Source organism: Plectropomus leopardus, chromosome 13, assembly GCF_026936395.1.
Source record: "Plectropomus leopardus strain MGB_pleo_1.0 chromosome 13, ASM2693639v1, whole genome shotgun sequence".
Taxonomy (NCBI): domain Eukaryota; kingdom Metazoa; phylum Chordata; class Actinopteri; order Perciformes; family Serranidae; genus Plectropomus; species Plectropomus leopardus.
In genome coordinates, this window is record NC_142188.1 from 12,314,782 (window position 1) to 12,335,978 (window position 21,197).

The following is a 21,197-nucleotide window of genomic DNA, read 5'->3' on the forward strand; positions in this document are numbered from 1 at the left end:
TGAACCCTGGAAGCCAGCCACAGGGCTGCCGGGTTCAACTTCAGACTGGAGGCTGAAGCTGGCCAGTGAGCCAAAACTATCGCTGCAGTGCCGATCTGCCGTGATGTTTTCAGTTTCTGATCTATTTTCTTTTTTAGATTTTTTTTTTTTTAGTAATAGTTTAGTATCATGGACCCACACATGCATAAATGCACACATACAAATATACAAACAGACAGACAGAAACAGAAGATTAGCTTTATGTATGAGTAGAAAAAGGGCAGAGGAGCAGCACTGCATTTTAATCTATTACATCACCTCTGAAGCTTGCTCAAAAATTACATTGTTGTTATTACAGAGGACCTAAAGTACAGAAAAAAGGCACCATCAGGTACTTGTATCAAAATCGAGGTTCTGAAACCGATATCACTTCAAATGTGAACAGTGCCCGGCTGTATCTCTCATTTTGGTTGGTTGTATTGAAAAAACGGACAGATACTTCACTTGTGGAGGCCATTTATTCTAATCACAATGTAAGATGTATGGTAATTGTAATGATGTGGTTCAAGAATGTTTAACATTGACTGGAAACATGTCACAGAAGGGGATTAGGTTTCACTTTAGAGGAAGCCTTTAAACTTTTGCTTTTTTTACTATGTTTGTTCTAGATTTTCTTTTCGACATTGAAATGAAGTGCGACTGTATGCAACGATCCGGGACATTATTTGTCTTGGATCGGGTTTGAGCTGGCTAACTGATTTAAATATGTTGCTTTTTATTGTGAACAGGTGTCCATCGCAGGGCAGCCAGGAGGGGTGGAGGCAGCTCGAGTAAAAATAAGGGTAAGTTGGAGCCCGGCCGTGTTTGTCTTAAAGAGATATTCCATGTAAAACTTTGCCTGTTAAACAGTCATTCCCAGCAGGCTTGTAAGTTTGACCCCAATGGAGCTTGAATCTCTGACAGATGGAGTTGATTTCAGCTCAGACAAATTTTTTATTGTGGTGAAAAAAAAATATTGAAGCATCAAATCATATTGTTGCCAAACACATACATGGCTGCCTCTGGCTCAGTTTCCAAACGTGACCCTGCTGAGCTTGTGAGCAGTTTAATCAGATTGAACTTTGACACATGAAATCGTGAAGCTCTCCAGTAACAGTCAGGAAGTATTGATTTTTTTTGTATGCGTTTGTCCTATACTTGCACAGCAAAATAATACAAGTAGCAGAGAAGGAGGGATGCTGCTTGGCTGCAGTGTGACAGAGATTAATTGCAGCAAAGCATTTAATAAAACCACGTCTAATTAACACATTTGTGGACTGCTGTGTTAGCCCGCTAGCCACACTAGCTCCGGCAGTTTATGTTTACAGCTCTACCCACGCTATTTCCAGTTCCCCTTGCTTTTGGCCACACTCTCCTGGCAAATTTCGGACTGCAGCTTCAGAGTGTCCGTCTCCCGCTCTTACACTGAATCACTCCATCCATGCCCATGCCTGACTAACCCCTCCAGGTCATATTGCACTGTAAAATCTGATAAGTTGATCTTACTTAAAAGAATTTTGAAAACTGATTGCTTTGGAAAAGGAAAGCAAATATAATTTTAAATCTTGATTTACATTTACTTTATATCTAAGTGTTAAGTTAACTTAAAAATTTTGCTATATTTACTCAATTTTGTGAAGTTGTTGCAACTTGACAAGTGAGATTGACTTTGTCTTTCCAATTGTTAGCAACTTTAGTAAACCAAGTTAGTCTGACTTAACTTGATCATGACAAAGAGGGTCTTGCCAGTGATGAAGTTAGGAGATCTGCAAGTTCTGTTTTCTTAACTTGTTTGAGAATATCTGAATTTGATTGACGAGTTTGCAACCAGCAGAATACAGATATATAGAACTGTAATTTACTCTCGGATTTAACTCGGATTACTAAAGTTGCTAAAACTAAGAAAGTTAATATAAATTAAGAGTGATAGTTGTATTTACTTACATTTTTCAAGGCAGTCACTTGCCTTGATATTTTTTTAAAGTAAACTTAACTTGTCAGATTTTACAGTGTAGACTGAAATCATGTTGTGTTTTATTTATTGGCTCCCAAGTGCATCTCTAAAAACAGCTACATAAACAAAACATCTGACTCAAATTAGCCAAGTTCTCTACCTAATCCTCACAGTGGAAGAGCTCCAGGGTTACAGTAGGTAATTGTGCACTCCAGGCATAGTTTCAGGGCTTAAGCCACAAGCACCATTTGTAACCTATTCCCAGACCACTTCCCTAGAACAATTGTAAAATACAAGCTTGAGCCTCAGCCCCTTTGGCAAGCCCATCTCCAATCCGTTTCTAGACTCCTCTCCATCTTCAGTTTCAGTCTGACTGGAAGGCTGACCTCCCACCTCAGTTCTGTGGGCGGAGGACCTCTGTGCTCGTGTGAAGTGTTACATCCCTGAACTTTTGCTGTATTTCAACACCGCAGCAGTGAGCACGTTCCTCCACTATGGACTGACCAAAACTAACAAGGCTTGTGTGTGCATGTTAGAGGAGTGAGTGAAGTGTGTGTGATGGAGAGAAAGGAGAAGGTCACGCTGGATGTTAATGCAGTGTGTGTTGGCGTACGTCGGCACGTAGGCATAACCATCCCTCTCCGTGCTTAGTGGTTGTTTTCATAAGCTGCAAGCCACAGCCCAGATCACTTTTTTTCTGCCATGGGTGAAAAAAACTTATAATCAAACCTAACCCAAGCTGGGTTGTACAAAGAGGTTTATAATATAAGCTGTAGAGAGCCACAAAGATTGTTCTGGCCTCCAAAGAACACACAGTCAGCGGATGACGAGGGTGGATCAAAAGACAGGTTTCCCTCTCTGTCGACTCGGCTTCTTCTGTTGGAAGCAGTCCTTGATACTCACCTCATCCCTTGATACCCAAATACTTTGTACGCTGTTGTCTCAGTACTCTCAGTACTCACGGCTAGACAGTCCTTTCACACATTTAATTATGTATAAAATACATCACTTAACCTGGAGGCACTTTCCTCAAATGTAGCGAGGGAAAGCAGCACTTTTCCTTTTGTCTAATTGTTGCACTTTGTTCACTTTATCAGTGCCGACAGCTAACTGACTGCAAACTGTCAAATCTTTGTCTGCACAAAAAAAGTATATTTACAGAAATTGGCACACAAATGAATACTACCTTGTCTTGAACAACTTTAATGGAGTTTCTTTGTAGCTGTTAATAATCACCTCATTCGCCAAAGTGCCATTATTTTCTCATAATGAGTGCGAGTTTTGCTTCAAAGGAATAGTTCAAAAAGTAAATAGTTCAAATTCACTGTATTCTTGCTTTGCATATCATGGCGGTCTACTTGCACTTCTAAAGCCCACTAATAGAGCTGTTACAGTTTTTCCCTAATGGCAGTGATAAAGTAACATATCCTAATGATTTGGGGATTTACTGCAGATGATCATTGTCATTGGTTAGTAACAGGGACAAACAGTGACGCTGACTCATAAACAGTCCAATGCGTGTTAAAAGCACATCAGCAGGTCTGTGTTAGGTACAACAGGTGTATGAAATGTCTGTGTCGTTACAGTGCTGCATTTTTAAAGTTTCATAACTTTACCAAAATATGAAACTATTACTTTAAATCTGTTTTTAAAAAAGAGGGATGAAGGTGGTATTGTGCCAATAACAAAGCACCACACTGTCAATGAAAGAAGATTTATTCCAGTTTCTTGACCCCCTTCTGTTGAGGCCAGCACATAACAATATACAGTATGTTGTGTGTTTGGTGGGTGGCCTTTAGACCACATCCTCCCCCATCTGTCCTGAAACCAGAAGTGACCGGGGCTGTGCCTTCTCCCTGAGGTGCATTGGCAATAAATGTAATGTCCCTTTAACACTCATACATCAGCGGACTTGTAAGGTCTACTGTATTTCTGAGGCCCTCTTGGGTGGAGATGTGTTTGAGTCTGTAACAAGTCGGTTGTTGAGGTGATGGATTCTCGGGGGATTTCTCCAAGCTCTCAGAGGTGGAGCTGACAGGCAGGTGATGAAAGGTCGAGCCAGTTGCTTTACCTCGAAGATATTTTCATTTTTCTTCTTCTCTCACCCTTATGTCAGGAGAACGGAGGCTTTTTTTTAAAACAGCGCTTTCAGATTGAATACATGTGAAACTCATATCTGCCAGGTAGACTTTTTGAAAAAAGCTGAGGTCAGCTCCGCCATAAAAATCAGTCCATTCTTCATTCAGCGCCTGACTCCTGCTGCTCTGCTTGTCCTCTCTTGCATTTCCCTCAGTGCTGACCTAAATTTCTCAAAGCCCTCTGAGAGCGAGTGCTGAAACGTGATATAAATGTAAGGCCAGGCGCATATGGGACTGATCAGGGGTGCATTTCTTTGGTCAGAGCAATTCATGCTGCTTGCCCTTCACTGGCAGCCAAAACCATAGTGGCGTTCTGCCCAAGAGCCAGTGTTTGGATAACACTGTGTGTGTGTGAGTATTCATACTCTTTTGTGAGTGTGTGTATGTACATTCCCCTTAGTTTGTGTGTGTATGGGTGTGTGCCTGTGTGATTTTTCTCCCATGCATGCATAAGTATGTGTATGCATGAAGCGAGGCCCTTCCTGTCTGCATCTATTTTGTTTGAATGGCTGCTGCAAAACAAATGACGAGAGCTGATGTCTGTTGCTGCCCATGTGGTTTGATTCAATGACTTTGAATTAATGTATGAGAATGAGCAGGCCGGCGACCACTGATGCTGTGCAGGATTTTTAAACGGCTGTGTATCCGTAATGTTTAAATCTGTGTCATACACCATGAAACAAAGGGTGTCTCTCTTATTGCTAACCTCATTTTGATAAACTCTTCAGGATTTATTTGAGCTGACAGATTTACATGCCAAGTGTTGCCACCTTCTGCTAGAGGAGAGATTGTTATGTCTGTGCGTCAGTTCACATAAGTCTACACTATGTAAAGAAATCGGCCATTTACTGTGTTTTTACTTGGTGTCCAAATGGTCTTAATCAGTCTGAATGACAACACAATGTGATAAAAGCCACTATACCGTGCTGTTTATGATTTTGTTAAGAAATCTGACACGACATGTTTTATTTCCTTATTTCCTGGCAGCAGCAGTGGCAGAATGATGATAAGCTATCCAGCTTAAAATAACTGCAGTATTTCAGCATGATGGTGGTTTTCTCTGTCATTTCACTTTCTTCTCCCTTCTCTCTCCTCCTCTTTTCTTATTGCAGGAGCTGCTCCCCCTTGTGCTGTCTTTTGAGCTTCCCGCCATCATGCAGTCTGACCCCAGCTCCCCCACCGTGCAGCACATCTCGCAGACCTACAACCTCACAGTTTCCTTCAAGCCCCCAACCCGCCTCTATAGGGCTACTGGCGTGGTTCGAGGCTCACAGAATAACGCCAACGCTGTCAAGGTGAGGAGGGTCTCGTAATTTGAAAGTGAATGTAATGATCAGTCCCTAAACCCAAATAAATTTAATTTGCAAACATACAAAATAAAGAAAAGCAGAAAATCTTCACATTGTAGGTGCTGGAACGAGTGAATGTTTGGTAAGTTTGACTGATAAGTAACATAAAGGGATAGTTTCCCCCAAATAAAAAATGCCCAATTTTACCATTACTTGTAGTACTATTTATAAATCTAGATTGTTTTGGTGTGAGTTGTTGAGTTTGGAGATGTCTCCTCTCTCTTGAATATAATGGAACTAGATGGCACTTGACTTGTGGTGCTCAAAGCACCAAAAAAACAACTCAATAACAATGTCTCTTTTCAAAAATCATAATCTGTTCACTCAAGAGAATCCACAGAACTTGTTGTGAGTCATTTTATGTAGGAACTGTTTTCTTTTGACCACACTACACCTGCCAACCGTGTAACTGGACAGAGGGAAGCATGCATCTATTAATGGACGAGAGGCTCATGATGTAAACATTAATGACATCCTCCTCAACTGAGTTGTAACATTAAAAAGCTCAGCTGTGCTAGGTAAGCTAGCAGTGGATGTACGCTTACTTCTGCATTTGGTGGGTGTAATTGGGTAGAAAAAATAATAATAATAAACTCACACCAAAACAGTTTAGATTTATAAATAGCACTGCATTTAAGTGTAAAATAATGTATTTTTGATTTAGGGTGAATTGTCCCTTTAAGATTAATCAATAATCATATCAAAATTGCAATTTTTTTGTCAATGGACTAATTGTTTCTGCACTGGATTAAAGTCCATATAAGCCTCAGAGCTTCAATACTAATCTACCAGCTCAGTCATATGACCATGTCATTAGTATCAGTTTTAGAAAAAAATGTTGGATATCTTTTCCTGTTGAAATAACAGCAACATAAGGAATTCTGTGGTTTGGGTTTTCCCTTTAAATTATGAAGAGGCCATATCATAGAGGTCACAGGTTCAACCTGCCAGTGTGCATCCTGTTAAAGTTGCTTGAATAACTAACCGTACCCCGACCCGTACGCTCCTTGTCAGTCATGTCAGTGCAACAATATTTGAGTTAATAGCCCCATTCTTCTCCACCCGTTTACATGGCGAGCCACAAACCAAGAAAAGGTTTCCAGAGCTGCACCACGTCGAGGCCCACCAACACTGTCAGCGTTCTTCACTATTCTCGTTTTAAGTGCCTCATTACTTTCAGCACCACAGGGGCAAGAGAGTGCTGAGAGATGTTTGGTCGCTTGGACTGGACAGCTGCTGGTTCAGCTCTCCGGTAGGAGGGGGACACCGCCCCGCTATTGTATTAGCTAGTCCAGAAGTCTCTCCTGAGTTCAGTTTTAAATAGATTTTGGAGTTGATTCGCTTTGTTTCCATTCTGCAGCTTAAAAAAAAACAACATAAATTTATGTTATATTTTATATTTTTATATACACACAGATGAATTTCCTCAAACGCCATTTGAATTGTGGCTAGTGTAAGCTTGCCAAGGAGTCATCATCTTTGCCAAGTCATACCTATCAAATCAGTTTTCTGCACTACAGAGCTTTTGTTAACAGTATGGAGATCAGTTCTGTTTGCCAGTGACTGCATTTGGCATATATGGCATATCTGCATTTATGTCTTCATGCATGCTTTTATGTAGATGTGCATGCTAGTGTGCGCATTTATTGTGGTTCATGCAGAGTTAGTTTGTGCATATTCACAGTATGTATGCAGGAGTACGACCCCTGAGTGTGTGGTAGGTCTGAGGGGTCAGTCTGGATTGGGAAGCATGCCAGACGGAGACTAGAGGATTAGAGGACTATGTGTGCTATGTTATGCGGTGGTGTGAGACCCTTGGAGTACCTTCGAGGACTGCCAGAAACCACTGCGGATTGTTGTGTTATGCTGGCCGCAGTGTGTGGATTCCCGTTGCACACTGGAAATGACTGACTTTACTGGGCCAAGTGATGGCTTGCAGAGGCAGAGCAGAGACAGTTGGGAATGAGACTGTTCAACTGGCGAGCAGATGCAGTGGAAAATTCAATAGTTTCCATTGGTTATATAGAAAATACTGGTGTTTTCTCTCGGAAATGGGCAACATGGCTCCACTGCTCTCCTCGTCGTTAACTGATTAGTTTATGTGGTCTGGCTTTTGCTCTAAATGAAATATTGTTCCAGATTTTTTGTCACATCATGTGATTTCATTTGTACTGTTTCATATTCTGGTGAGGAGTCCATAAATTTTCCATTAGTTTCTTTGTTTTATTGTTAGTAGAATTCATTTTTACATGTTCTCTGCATACAAAATGAGATGACGAAATTTTTTTATACACATTGTTATACTGTTCTACACTGCTCATAAAAAAATAATGTTGGCTTTGCTGCTGAGAAGATGAGTTGAAGATTGACGGGAAAATTATCAACAGCAGTTTGGAAACGGAATAACAGTTTGCATTATTTATCAAGCAAAGATGCCAAACAGGCACTTGTTCCAGCCTCTCCAATGTAAGGATGTGCTGCTTTCCTCTGTTTTATCATAATATCATAATAAATTGATTAATAAATATAGAAATAAATGGAAATTTCTGTTGTTGGTGGTTGGTTAAAGAAAATAACTAATTTCATGACATCAAAATGTTACAAACAGAATGATAAATTTAAAAAAAACAACAGATGAATTCGGAATGAAAATCATGAATTGAAGCCCTGGGAGCTTAAATACTATAGCTGTCATGTAAAATATTATTGAAGTACATATTTCTGTGCAGTTATGTCCTGATATTTTAAGACAAAGCTATGTTTGGATTTTTAGCCATGCTAGAAGCATGGCTCTGTGGAAGCCTATGTCGGTTGGTCTGCCACTTTGGTCCAGACTGATCTATTAACTATCAGATGAGTTGTTGTAACTTAAGGTAGTGTAATGTAACTTAATGATTTTGGTGACATTCACAGTCATCAGGATACATTAGCTCAAAGCACCACTGTACCTATGCAGAGTTTCACAGGAGCTATAATGAATGTAGACACTTAAGGAGCACTTACATGGACCCTAATACTCCTCTAATAATCAGAATAATAGCCCAATTAGTAATCACTTCAATCAGAAGAGAATGGCCCAATTAGAAGGAATTTTCAGTCAGGTTAAGAGGGGTGGTGTAAACCTTTGATAATTCTTTCAACAGGAAAATATTTGTGCCTAATAACCATGTCAACACCTACTCTGATTGTTTCTCTCTGGTTGGAATAAATGTGTTCTTTCTGCATGTCTACCCTCCATGGAGGGTTACACTAGGTGATGTTGGGGGTGCGTGTGCCGCACAAAACAGCTGTTTCTACAATCCCTCTGCTGATTTTGACAGAGCATCATCCATAAATAAAACAAATACATGATGCTCTGTTAGTGCTACATTCCTATGTGTGGTTAAGGAAACATTAGTAAATGGTACTGTCTTATGATAGTCTCCATGTGAGGTGTTTAGGGGACATCTGTAATTTGTAGCTACAGAAAATAACCTTGGTTACACTTATGTTACTTACAACTAAATTGCATTAACAGGCAGCACCACCTTTTCTCCTTTTATACTTTATGTATGAAATGAATTATTTTTTTCAAACAGAGTTGGTAAAAAAAGCAAGAAAAAAATGGAAGATTAGATGCTTCACAGCAGGCAGAATCACTTTATGCAAGTCAAAAAAGTTGTATCCTGAATAAATGATTTGGGGTATGTAAATGCGCATCCTGTTGGATCCCTGTATTGCGTCCATGTAAACAGCAATCCTTTTGAATAATCATTCACAGCTTTAGTCTTACTAAATTATATGTGTCTTTCTTTATATATCCATGGAAGATGTCATACGACTTTTGACTTTATCGTGTCATCCTTGTTTCCTCAGAGGGGCACAGCTCTGCTGTTGGAGCACCTTGCTGGTAGCCTGGCGAGCACCATCTCAGTCACCACCCACCTGGACATCGCACCCCAGCACCACCTCTTCATGAAGGGCCGCAATGGCAGCAACATCAAGCACATCACACAGAGAACGGGAGCCCAGATCCACTTCCCTGACCCCAACAGTCCCCAGAAGAAATCCACAGTCTACATTCAGGGCACCATTGAATCGGTCTGCCTGGCACGGCAGTACCTCATGGTGTGTACCTAATGTGTGTTTATTGACTTCTGCTGGTTAAAGGGGATTTTCTTTAAACGGCTAAGCTTTGTTTTTGGGGTTAAGAGATGGCATTGGCAATAAATTCTTTACATATACAGAACCCACATGCTGTGCGGTAGTTATAATGGCTGTCATTGTTTCACCAACATCATCATGGTATGTGTGAATGATGCGTGGGTTTTAGATGGGTTTAACCATGATTGCCTTTGGAGGTTTTGAATAGCCTTGGGAGAGATTTGCTTGGCCCTGCTCCTGCTGCTGAAACGTCCAGTTATACAACAATCTGCTGCCTACTCAAGGTTAGCCTGCGTGATTTATAGCCACATACCTGCAAGTGAGATGGACACACACATTAGCGTCAGCTTGGATTGAGCTCTTAATGTCCTGACTGTATACAGATTATCCATCTTGGTGTTAATGGTACTGGTTTGGCTTGCATATCCAGTAGATTTTGGTGGATTGAAATTTCAGCCCAGTCTGTAATTCAGAGGTCAGCAGCACATTACTGCTTTTGGCAGTTTTTGGATCAAGAGGAAGCGCCTCACATTTAAATATCTGCTGGTTAAAAATGCTTTGTGGTCATTCTTGTCTTGTTGCCTGTAACCACCGAGGCTACCCTTATCTGAATTACTTAGGAATATAATCGTATGTCTGGTTCAAAAATGTGTAGAAGTGATGGCTGTTTAATTACTGTTGGCTGAAAGCTTCTGCTGAGCTGGTGCGTATAAGAGCATCTCAGCTGTAAACAGCTTTCTGTTTGGAGATCCATAATGTGGGGTAGTAATTCTGCCAGCGTTGCTCTCTCTTTGTCTGCGGTCTCCCATTTGGCCCTAAAGACATTTAGCAAATGCCAAAGTTGTTGCAGTGGCTAAACATGACTTTCTCTTGGCCTGGACACACAGGAGGGAGCCTCTCGCTGTCTGTCTGAGAGAGACAGTAAAAAACAATTGATAAATGAGAGAAGAGTTGGAGAAGAAGCATGGGAAGCAAGGGATGGCAGAGGAGGTTGAGAAAGAAGAAAAGCGATAAAGAGGAGCAGGGGAGTCACTCTGAAAGTAGTGGATGCACAGGAGGTAGAGAGGAGTCCTGCTCCCAGTAGTTTGTTGTGTGATTTGGCCTCTTCCAGCCAGACTGTAGATTACAGCTCCAATCTCAGGCCCTGTCAGAGCCAGCCTGGCCTCTCTATACTCTGCTGCTAATTACACCCACTCACAATAGGAGTGCTGTCCAGCACTCGGCCCAAAATATAGATGTCTGTGGTGGTTGTGGTGGTGATCATGCAAAACAGATTGCTCTTGGCGGAATTTCCCAAGCTCTGTGTGGGATGAATCCAGCAGTGAATCTTGTATTTATTGGTATGCCTAACATGTAGGTCTACCAATGGTATAGTATAAAGGAAAATTTACTACTGTTATGAGAAACAGCCTATAATATAGAAATAAAGATATGTTACAGTGAACTAGCCAAGCTCTAAAACATTAGTCTGCAGCTGACATAAGAAAACAAAGACTATGTTGCTGATATAATTTAAATTTTGTGTTTTCTCCGCAGGGCTGCTTGCCTCTGGTATTAATGTTTGATATTAAAGAGGACATTGAGGTGGAGCCCCAGTGTATCACAGCGCTAATGGAGCAGCTGGACGTCTTCATCAGCATCAAACCAAAGCCAAAACAGCCCAGCAAGGTATGACACCAGGCTTACACTCACACAGCATGGAAGGTCTACGGATATATCCAGACATGCTACTGGTTTGGCTCTAGCAATGATGAGGATAGTCTGTGGGTCAGTCACTTTGATCCAGACTAGTATGTCAAAAGCTATCAGATGGATTATGATGAAATTTTGTATATATGTTCATGGTTTCCAGAGGATGAATTCTAATGAGTTTAATGCAACCCTGATTTTTCCTCCAGCACCACTATGCAATTCAGATCTTTGGTTTTGAGTAAAATGTCTCAACAACTATTGGACACATTTTCTGAAATTTGGTACAGGGATTCATGCTCCCAAGAGGATGCATTGTAATAACATTGGCAAGCCTGCACTACTAGTTTCATCGTCAGTTCAAAATTTAAATTTGCCCTTATGTATTTCATGTTTATTTATAAAGAAATACCACAGCATTTATAGCCCTAAATTGTCATACCCAGTTCTAGATGGCCTTTTAAAATACACAAAACTGAACAAGAAAATAAATTAAAAAACAGCATAAAAAGCTAAAAATGATTCAGTACTCCTGACTGCACAGAGAAAAACCAATGACATCAACCTCAACATTTGCTATGTATTACAAATTAACATATTAAAGACCAGACCAGCATCCCGTCATCGCCAAGGCTGTGTCCTCTTTTGGGGTAAAGAAACATGTTGTCACATCAGGAGAGAAACAGGAAAATGCTCAAAAGCTGGTCTGTAGCAGGTTTTAAAGAAATAAGCAGTGAAATCCAGAGTCAGTATTTACTGTCAGTGTGGCAAATGGCAAAATGATGCTGGAGAAAGTTTCAACTGATGGAGAGCCAGCTTGAATATGAAACTGCTGCAGTACAGTCATTAGCGTTTACCAAAATGAGTGCTTTTAAGGTTACAAACAGAATAATATTGGTAATACGATTCACATTAAATCAGTCTGTGCCAAATTTTGGTACCTGAGAATACAAAGTACCCCAAAGCCTGGAAGCCCCCTGCGAAACTCTGTGGCCACAAACGGGTGCACACAGAGAGACAGAGAAACTCTGTGTGTGATCAGAGGAGCAGAGTCACATTTGGCTTGCAGCTTGTTCAAAAATAAATCTTCAGTAGCCTACAGAGACTAAAATACTGAAAAAGGCAAGGTACCGCCGGCATTACTGGTATTGTTTCAAATGTGAATAGTACCCAACCTAACAGTCATACAATAACATTAGCCTTTAGCAGCATCAGACTGTCGTCTCTAATTAAATCTTAGTCTAACCAAGATCAAACAGTTGGCTATTTACAGGTTGGTTGTTTACAGAAAACAAACAAATCCTTAGAGCTCAATCAAATATGTATCACTGTCCAGATAAGCGATAACTGACCACGGTGTTGTGTCATGGAACCACTTGGTCAAGGGAAGACTACTGGAAGAACAACAGGACATGACGGCGATTAACCTTAATTTATTATAGTATTGTGAATTCTCTGGTTCAAGCAAGGTTGCAAAATAATTATTGGACATGTCTATAAAACAAGACATGCATACAATCTGATAATCCAAAACACATTAAATTATATTGATAACTGCAGGAAGTTCGGTTTCCTAGCCTCCAAAAAGGGGCACAAATTAGATTTTTTGTGAAATATTTGTGCACGCAGGTACAGTCTATATCTGCAAGTTAGCACTGTCATTTTGAGCATGATGAAGTTAGCATGTAGCTCAAAGTACTGTTTTGCCTCTGACATGGCTGCAGACAGCCTTGTTTAAGTTAAAACAGGCCTCTAATATAGTCTCTTAATCAGATTAACTGTGCATACAGGATTATACTTACTAAGCATATTCAGTAGCATTAGAAAGTATGTGTATTGAAAAAAAGGATTCTGATGCAGTGCCCTATTTACATTAAGCGCTTGGAACTGGCATTTGCATTTGGCAGAGTTAACATCTATTTTAAGGGGCAATGTTTGGTCATAGAATGAACCTACTAAACCTAAACCTCAAAGTTCAGAAGTAAACATATCGTAACTTTTCACCCTGAGAAAACATAGCTGCTGTCTTACTTGTTCAGATGCTGTCAGGCAGAGAGAGAAGGAGAGAAAAGACTGCCAAGAAACAAATAAGCCACTGTTCCATCTGAGAATTACTCTCCGTCAAATGTCACGGCATGACAGTGAAATAAATTATAGATCGCCATGTCACATTTCATCGCTATTTGATGAATTTAAAAGGAAAAACTGGAACCTTACACCAAGGGGAATCATGCCATACCAACACTGAGAAGAGTTTTGGCAAATGTGTCGCACATCTGTCACAGTAGGGAATCATAGCCTGCCGTGCATGTTTCTCCTGATGGATGGGAATGCTCAATCTTTCTATTATGCCTGAGATATTCCAGCTAAAAAATAACTGGCCTGATTTGTTTTCCTAGTAAATTTAGTGTTAAATTGGAAGTTATTTGCCTTTTATGAAATGGAATTGAATTAGTGAAATAGGTTTTTCATTGCCATTATTACGTTGTGATTTACAAACTGTCACAACTGTGGTGCACTAAAGTGACATCCAAAGCCAACCTCTTATGTTACTCATGGTCTACTGTTGTACAACACATAATATTCTTAATCATATTTCAACACTTGGCGCAGCTCAGACTGTCTCTTCGGGGTGCCCACGTCCCATCCCAAGCCAGGGCTCAATGCCCAAACCAGACAGGCCTGTGGGGACTGATGTGTAGGTGCCAGTGTAAACACTGACCCAGCCCAGATCCTCTTAAGAACCCTTCACTTAAACATTTTAACGAGGTGACAGCAGTAATCCAAAAGGCCCGTCCAAATGCACGCTGTAGCCTCTGTGCTCCCGGCTCTCTGGCAGACCCATAATGGAGGGTGTGTGTGTTTGTGTGTTTGTGTGTGTGTGTGTGTGTGTGTGTGTGTGCGTGTGCGTGTGCGTGTGCGTGTGATGGGGAGAATGATCGTGATTGCAATCCATTTTTCAAAAACTCAACTCTGGCAAAATGCAGAGCCGGGACATTATTTGTGCTCACGTTCATTTTATATTTGATGTTTATTAAGGGCAGGGTTTCTGGTGATGTGGAAAATGTAGAAATCATTTCTCTCACTGATTTAAAATCTTTCCTGTTTATGATTCTTCATTGCAGATTTAGTGCTCATAGTGTAATAGTCATTAAGTGCCTCACAGTATGTTATAATACTCATTAGTCATTGAGACATAGCGGTGTCACGGTTTGCTACATTTTGGATACAGCAAAAAAGTATTAAAGACAGAAAATTTTGATGTTTTTAATTTATGGTTGTCATCTTTGCAGCATATGACACAAAAGCAGCTCCTTGAAAAGTATTAAATACAGTATAGTATTTATAGACATATACAAACAATAGAAACAATTTTGTTTCTGAAATGCTAGAGAACGTTTCTTGTTTTTTAACTTTTAATTCAGTAAAAACTGAAATGCTTTGGGCTTTACTTATTTATTTATTTAGTTACGCTTTGTTTTTTGGGGGAGTTATGGTACAAAGTAGAAATTATGGTCTGGCGGAAATGGATTTGTAAAAGAATATTGTGTTTTAATGTTTGTAAAACCTAGGTTTTCCACTAAAGAATCGGGTCTCATGTCTGTGGCCTTAAGTGTAACGTTACCAATCACTACAGTGATTTCTTTTTCTCAGTTTAAATTGGTTAGGAGAGGGTACCTAAGTGTTGTTGGGATAATGTTAGGTTGAAGTGATTGCATTGCTCCTTGTTTCGTTTTGCTACTTGTTTTTGTCTGGTTCCAAAGATTTACACACTGAGATAATCTTGGTATAAAAGTAGACTTGTGTGAAGTATGTAAGCTACTCGACTCGACATTGCCCTCTTAATTTACAGTGTAACGAAAGGGGCAGGCCTTTAGGGGAACACTATCCAAGCCTGTTACTTTAACCTAAGTTAAAGTAGTTTTTCTTGTTTTACCCAGTAAATATGTACTTTTTGAAAAGCGCTGTCTTTTATGTCTGCATCTGTCTCTAGTGGACCATGAGATAAGAGTTGGCATAATATGTTAATTCTATCACATGCTTCACTTCATGCTTTCTGCAATTAGGTGGAAAAACATATATATCTATTGCACGTCTGTCCGTCCCGGAAGAGGGATCCCTCCTCAGTCGCTCTTCATGAGCTTTCTACCATTTTTCCTCAATTATAGGTTTTTTTGGGGGTGGGTTTCCTTAGTTGATGTGAGGGTCTAAGGACAGAGGGATGTTGTACGCTGTAAAGCCCTCTGAGGCAAAAGTATTGGACATCAGTAAAACTCCAATATCGTGCATCCCTATTCTAAATGTATTAGGATAGTTCAATTGATCTTTCAGTTTGTAATGCAAACTCAACCGAAAGCCTCGTACCAAACAGTTTAATACAAATGTGTGGATTATTACACCCCGAGTATCCAGTATTGCCTCATATACTCTGTACTCATATTAATAAGAGACTGAGATATGGTTTGATTAAAAAAGACGTTTTTTCTCAAACTTTGCTCCCATGTCTCCTTCTCTCTCCCACACTGCCTCAATGTTTATCCTTCCAATCTACCCTAATTCCCTCTTCCTTCCTCCCCTTTGTGTTTCTCTCCCCCTCATCCTCCCTTTCACTCCTTCTCTCTGGTGCCAACATTCCCCACCATATCTATTCCTCACCTCCTCCCCTGCCTCTCTCTCACGGCTTTCCCCCTTCTTTTTTTCCTCTCTCCTTCTCATTGCCCTCTTTGGTCCATCTCACCTGTCTTTTCTTTTTTTACTCATCACAGCTTCTTTCTCCCTCAATTTCTCAGTCAGTGATTGTCAAGAGCGTGGAGAGGAATGCAGTGAACATGTACGAAGCCCGGAAATTCCTCTTGGGCCTGGAGAGCAACGGGGTGTCGTCCTCCTCCTCTCCTTCCGTGGCGTTGAATCCAGCCGCCAACATCCCGTCCCCGTCCCTCATCTGCCCCGTTGGCCTGGACATCCTGGCCTCAGCTGGCCTGGGGCTGAGCAATCTGGGTAATGACACTGTCTAACTTAAGAAAGTGCTAGTTATGTTTCCTTTACTTTTTTCAAGATGAGGGGAAAGATAAATGAGCAAGGGAAGATAAGAAGTGACCTTTTTTTCTTGCAAGAAATGCATTAAAGATAAAATGTCTTTTTACAGGAATTAATACCCTCATACATCAATGTCATCGCAGCGGTACCAGTTACACACAACACATTGGTTAGAGATATCGCTGAGCCAGATCTCCTCAAAGCCTGTTATCACCTGATTAACTGAATCACTGAATACAACAGATTTTTTTTTAAAAAATGAAATACAAAGATTGTCCACATCCGCATAAATCACAGCCAGTGAGTCACGGCACCATCATCCCTGCATGCGCTTTTACAGTAGGAGTCTGCAGCACTGACCTCACCATGATGGTACGATTTTCATGCCAAGAAACGAGTCCCGCGTGTGCAAATCTTTGATCAGCCAACCATCAGAAAATAACCTCAATGCGAATTTAGTTGCGCCACTTTGAATGAATTGTGAGCTTATGAATCATAGGATGATGAACGGTTATAACTGGCGTAGGAGTTTTGTTTGTCTGCAGCACTGACCTCAGCATGAAGCCACGGAGTTCAGCTTGGAAGAGGATCTTTTTTGTTTGTGAGAGAAACTTTAAATGGATTCTAGTACAAGCAGTATCATAGGATGAAAACTGAACACCAGTTATCTTCTTTTGGCTTTCATATGATGTTGTTTTTTGGGTTCAGGCTTTGGAAATGAGGACATGAGTAATGCATTGAACGGCAGCAGGAAAAGCAGATAGTGGAATAAGTTGACAGGAAGTAGCTCATGGCTGTAAGCACATAGATCCATCACAGTTTATCTGGTGAAATATAAATAGAGTTTGCATCTGTGTCATCAGATGCTTACTGCACCAAATCCACATTATATACTTAGAATTTCCTCTTTGTGTGTGATAGAGGAGGAATGGTAGTTGGTACTTGAAATTTCCAGCAATAGCTGTAAAAACAAAGAAATCTATCCACACAAGTCAGTTATGTTTTAGTTAAAATACTTAGGGTACACATTTTTACAACTGGAGAATGTAAGATTTTTTTAAGGTGTACATTAGTTATGAATATGAGAATTATTATTTTGTTAAATAACCGTTACTCATGTCCATATTACTTTTTTATTATTGTTATTTTGTTTTTTTCCTGTAACCTTCCCAGCAAAAGACTCTGACACACCATCCACCTCAGAAAGTGCTAGCAAAAGTGCAGAGGGTGAGGCTGACACACCTACCCATGATACAACTGTTGCTGATTTAACAGCTACAGGCAAGCTCAAAGAAGAGAAGACCCGGAAATATTCTCTGAATTATCTCAATTCCAACTCAGTAAATGTAGTAGAGGGTCCCTGCTCTGTCTCTGTCACAGCCAAGGGATCTTTGGCCTAAAAAACATTGAAGACACAAGCTTTATTTTATGTCCTCATGTCCCCATGAAACAAGACAGGAAAATTACACTTAAAAACTAGTAACTAAAAACAACAATGTGCCAGGAAGTCCTGGTACAGTAGAAACGGTCTCTTGCTGTCTCATTTAAACCCGGGGGCCCGGGGGTGAAGCTGTGGATGGCCACATCCTGGCCTTTAGTAATTGCTACATGCCTCTTTTCCTCAGATTACAGACCAGCCTGCCAGAAGAAGCCCTGGCCTTATTCCTGGAGCCAAACTAGCCCCTTGTAAAAGCCACAGACCTGCTTCTTTCTGTTTTCATACACTGTGTTTGGGTTAAGACACCAGGCACCACATTGTTGGTGCTCTCAATAACATGGTTTTATTGGGTATGAGGACACACGAGATATGTACTTTAGCATCCGTGACCTTGTAGAAACTGAAGAAATTCTTCCTCTTGTTTGCTGTCTGCTTGATGACAGTTTGATGGAATTCCAGTTAAATAGCTGGGAGCCCAAGATTATTTTTCGAAGGCCGTTATTGTAACGTGTGATTAGCTTGAAAAATGGCTCTGTGCTTTGACAGGACCACCGCTAATCTGTTAATCTCGCCCTCCTTTCTGTTCTGCTCAGGTTTCCTGGGTGCGACGGCAGCCCACTCCCTCGCCAACTCTACTGCACCGAATGCCGTCCTCAACAGCTTAAACTCCTCCATGAGCCCTCTGCAGACCCCGAGCCCCAGCACCCCCACACCCTCCCCCTCCCTCTGGCCCAGTTCACTCACCAGCACCCAAGGTTTGTATGTTGGCATGTGTCTTTTTTGTACTGACATATGGTTGTCCAGGATCTCTTTCTGTATATGTATTTTTCAAGAAAAAAAAATCATTATATTGCAAATAATCTAAAAGAAAATGTTTTCTGGATCTGCAGAATCAATTTTTCTTTTCTAACTTTTTACTGTGAGTCTGTGTTTTTGTCTATGTTTCTTAAGGTGGAATTACTACCCTCTCTCTTAAATATTATTTAAGTTATTTGAAGTGTTTTGTTTCATGTTATGTTTTGCATAGATAGATAGATAGAGACATCAACAGGAAAACAGTGTCAACAGTGTCAACTCAGTTTTATTTATATAGTGCTGAATCATAGCTTAAGTTGTCTTTGGACATTTTTTTATGTAGAGCAGGTGTAGAACATACTTTTTTTCTATTTTTATTGGTTTATAAGAACATACAAAAACAAAATCCATAACCAAATGAACATGAAACATGGAAAAATAAAAAGATTCAAAATTTTAAAAAATAAACAAATAAATAAGTGAATTCATAATAAAAACTAAAAACAAACAAATCCGAAAGGGTGTGTCTGAATAATTAAAACAAATTATTGAAAAGTAGAAAGAAACCCCAAAAATATGTTCTGTAAATAAGGATATTTGATCAAAAAATACACCCACAGACAAAGGGAGGCTGCTAGTTACACACAATGTGTTTCTTAACAATCGGGTAACAACAAACAAAAGGGTATCTTTCTGTTTTCTCAAATTAAAAGTCATTCTCGCCATTAAATAAATATCATATACTAAATCAATCCATTCGTAGACACTAGGTATGTCTTTTTCAGCCATTTCTTGGTTAGGGGTCTCTTACAGGCTACCAATAGTATTCCAAACAGGTATGTATCCTTTTTTTTCCACTTGAGTTCCTCCAGTCTGACCAGATGCATCAGTTCAAAACTGAGAGAGATTTTGGTTTGAAAAAACAGTTTGCAAGATGATGATTTTTAGTCCAAAAAGAAGCCACAGATGGCCACTTCCAAAAAGTATGGAGAATATTAACCTCCAACAGTCTGTCTGATTTGAACAAGAATTTTTCTGGGCAGGGGTACAAAAAAAATGCATTGCATTCTTCCAAGACGATACTTTTTTAATTCACCGCAACCCAACAATTTACATAAATTTCCACCAAGAGCAAGCACATTGTGCTACAGTGGCAAGGGAAAAAATCCTACTACATAAACTTTCAAAATGTTAATGCTACTTTCTTCCCTGTTTCTTGTTCTCAGGCTTCTCATCTCAGCTGATGCTGCACCCCGCCACCCAGGCCACACTAAGTAGCATCCTGCTGTCAGGCGTTCAGGGTTACACACAGAGCACACCGTCCCCTCCGCCTGGCCTCGCCCCCATAGACAAGCAGCCCAACGGGGTCCCTGACTGCACCAAGGGCCCCTGCACTCTTAATGGACATGTCAAGGTTGGCCTGTTTGCACACTGCATGCTGCATCATTGTTTGACTTTTTTGTTGAGTAAAGTTCATTTGTCTTATATGCATTCTGCTCTGGATGTCTGTGTGTGTATGTATGTGTAGCATCCTGGTTCAGTTTATGGGAGGATAGCGACTGCGTCACTTGCAGAAACTGTTTTGAGTCCAGCCCCATGTGACTCGGTCCAGGAGGCCAGCGGACACAACCCATCAGAACCGCTGTCCAGCAAGTCCAGTCCAGATGAAGGTATTCCTCTGAAACTAAGGTCACACTACAAGACTTTCAAAGTTGTCAGAATGCTGTGCTGTTCACACTTCTCAACCTGCTCTTGTTAATGTTGAGTCTTAAAGTCATTGTTTCTTACACTAAATGACTGACTAATGACAGGGGATCACACACTACAAGATTTTTCAGCAGGAGGAATCCAAGACAAGTATGTCATGATGCTATGGTCGAACCATTACCCAGGGTCTGAGAGGAGAAGCTGGAAAATATCAAAGTCGAAAAGTGACAGTAGCTTTCCGATTTCTTAAGCTATTAAGCTAATAACTTAGTGAAACATTGCATGCAATAGTCCACCTTCTCTTCCCCTCTCTGTGACACTTTCTGTCCCTCTCTTTCAAACAAACATGTCTTGGAAAGCATCAAATTAACACTTGTCTCAACTGTCTTCAACTCATGTGTTGCATTGTCTGTGGCTTTAGCTGGGTGACAAAGCCCCCCACAAAAAATTTAGCATGCTAGATATCTGAGGAGTGTCTGCAATGCGTCAGCTCATGTCTTTAAACAGTTCCCTGAGCAAACGCCAATTTGCCTCTGATATGGGGCTTTTATCACAAAGCTCTCAAAACTGTTGACAAGCAGAAAATCAGGGCTAAAGTCATGTAGTGTGAACTAGGCATTTAGAAACTCTTAAAGATACTCAACCAGCCACAAATGAAATGTGTATGATGTATTTTTAAGTAGCTAAACTACGTATGTACGTATGTGCTCTTAATTTCTAATAAAAAGTAATTTATTGTGTATCAGATAATTTCAAGAAAAATAAAAGGAGTGTTGTGATATTTTCTGTGCTTAGAGAGTAAATCATACTAAATGTTGCCACAGAATTGTGAGGGTTTGCATCATCTGCCCATGTTGCAACAGTCCATGTACAGCCCAAAATTTATCATGGTGCAGACTGCACAAACCAACAAACATGTTAAACATATC

General features: G+C 40.4%; 1 protein-coding gene across 3 annotated transcripts in view; it reads left to right on the top strand.

Annotated features, from left to right (window-relative positions):
- Positions 1 to 21,197, top strand: part of LOC121954657 (protein bicaudal C homolog 1-like) — a 152,660-nt gene that overhangs the window by 118,533 nt on the left and 12,930 nt on the right. For all 3 annotated transcript variants that reach the window (XM_088086245.1, XM_088086244.1, XM_042502305.2), the window contains 8 exons: positions 768 to 821; positions 5,223 to 5,405; positions 9,315 to 9,566; positions 11,139 to 11,270; positions 16,082 to 16,289; positions 18,360 to 18,521; positions 19,788 to 19,975; positions 20,090 to 20,231. In XM_088086245.1, coding sequence (XP_087942371.1) covers positions 768 to 821; positions 5,223 to 5,405; positions 9,315 to 9,566; positions 11,139 to 11,270; positions 16,082 to 16,289; positions 18,360 to 18,521; positions 19,788 to 19,975; positions 20,090 to 20,231 — 1,321 coding nt within the window. The remainder of the gene's footprint in view (positions 1 to 767; positions 822 to 5,222; positions 5,406 to 9,314; positions 9,567 to 11,138; positions 11,271 to 16,081; positions 16,290 to 18,359; positions 18,522 to 19,787; positions 19,976 to 20,089; positions 20,232 to 21,197) is intronic.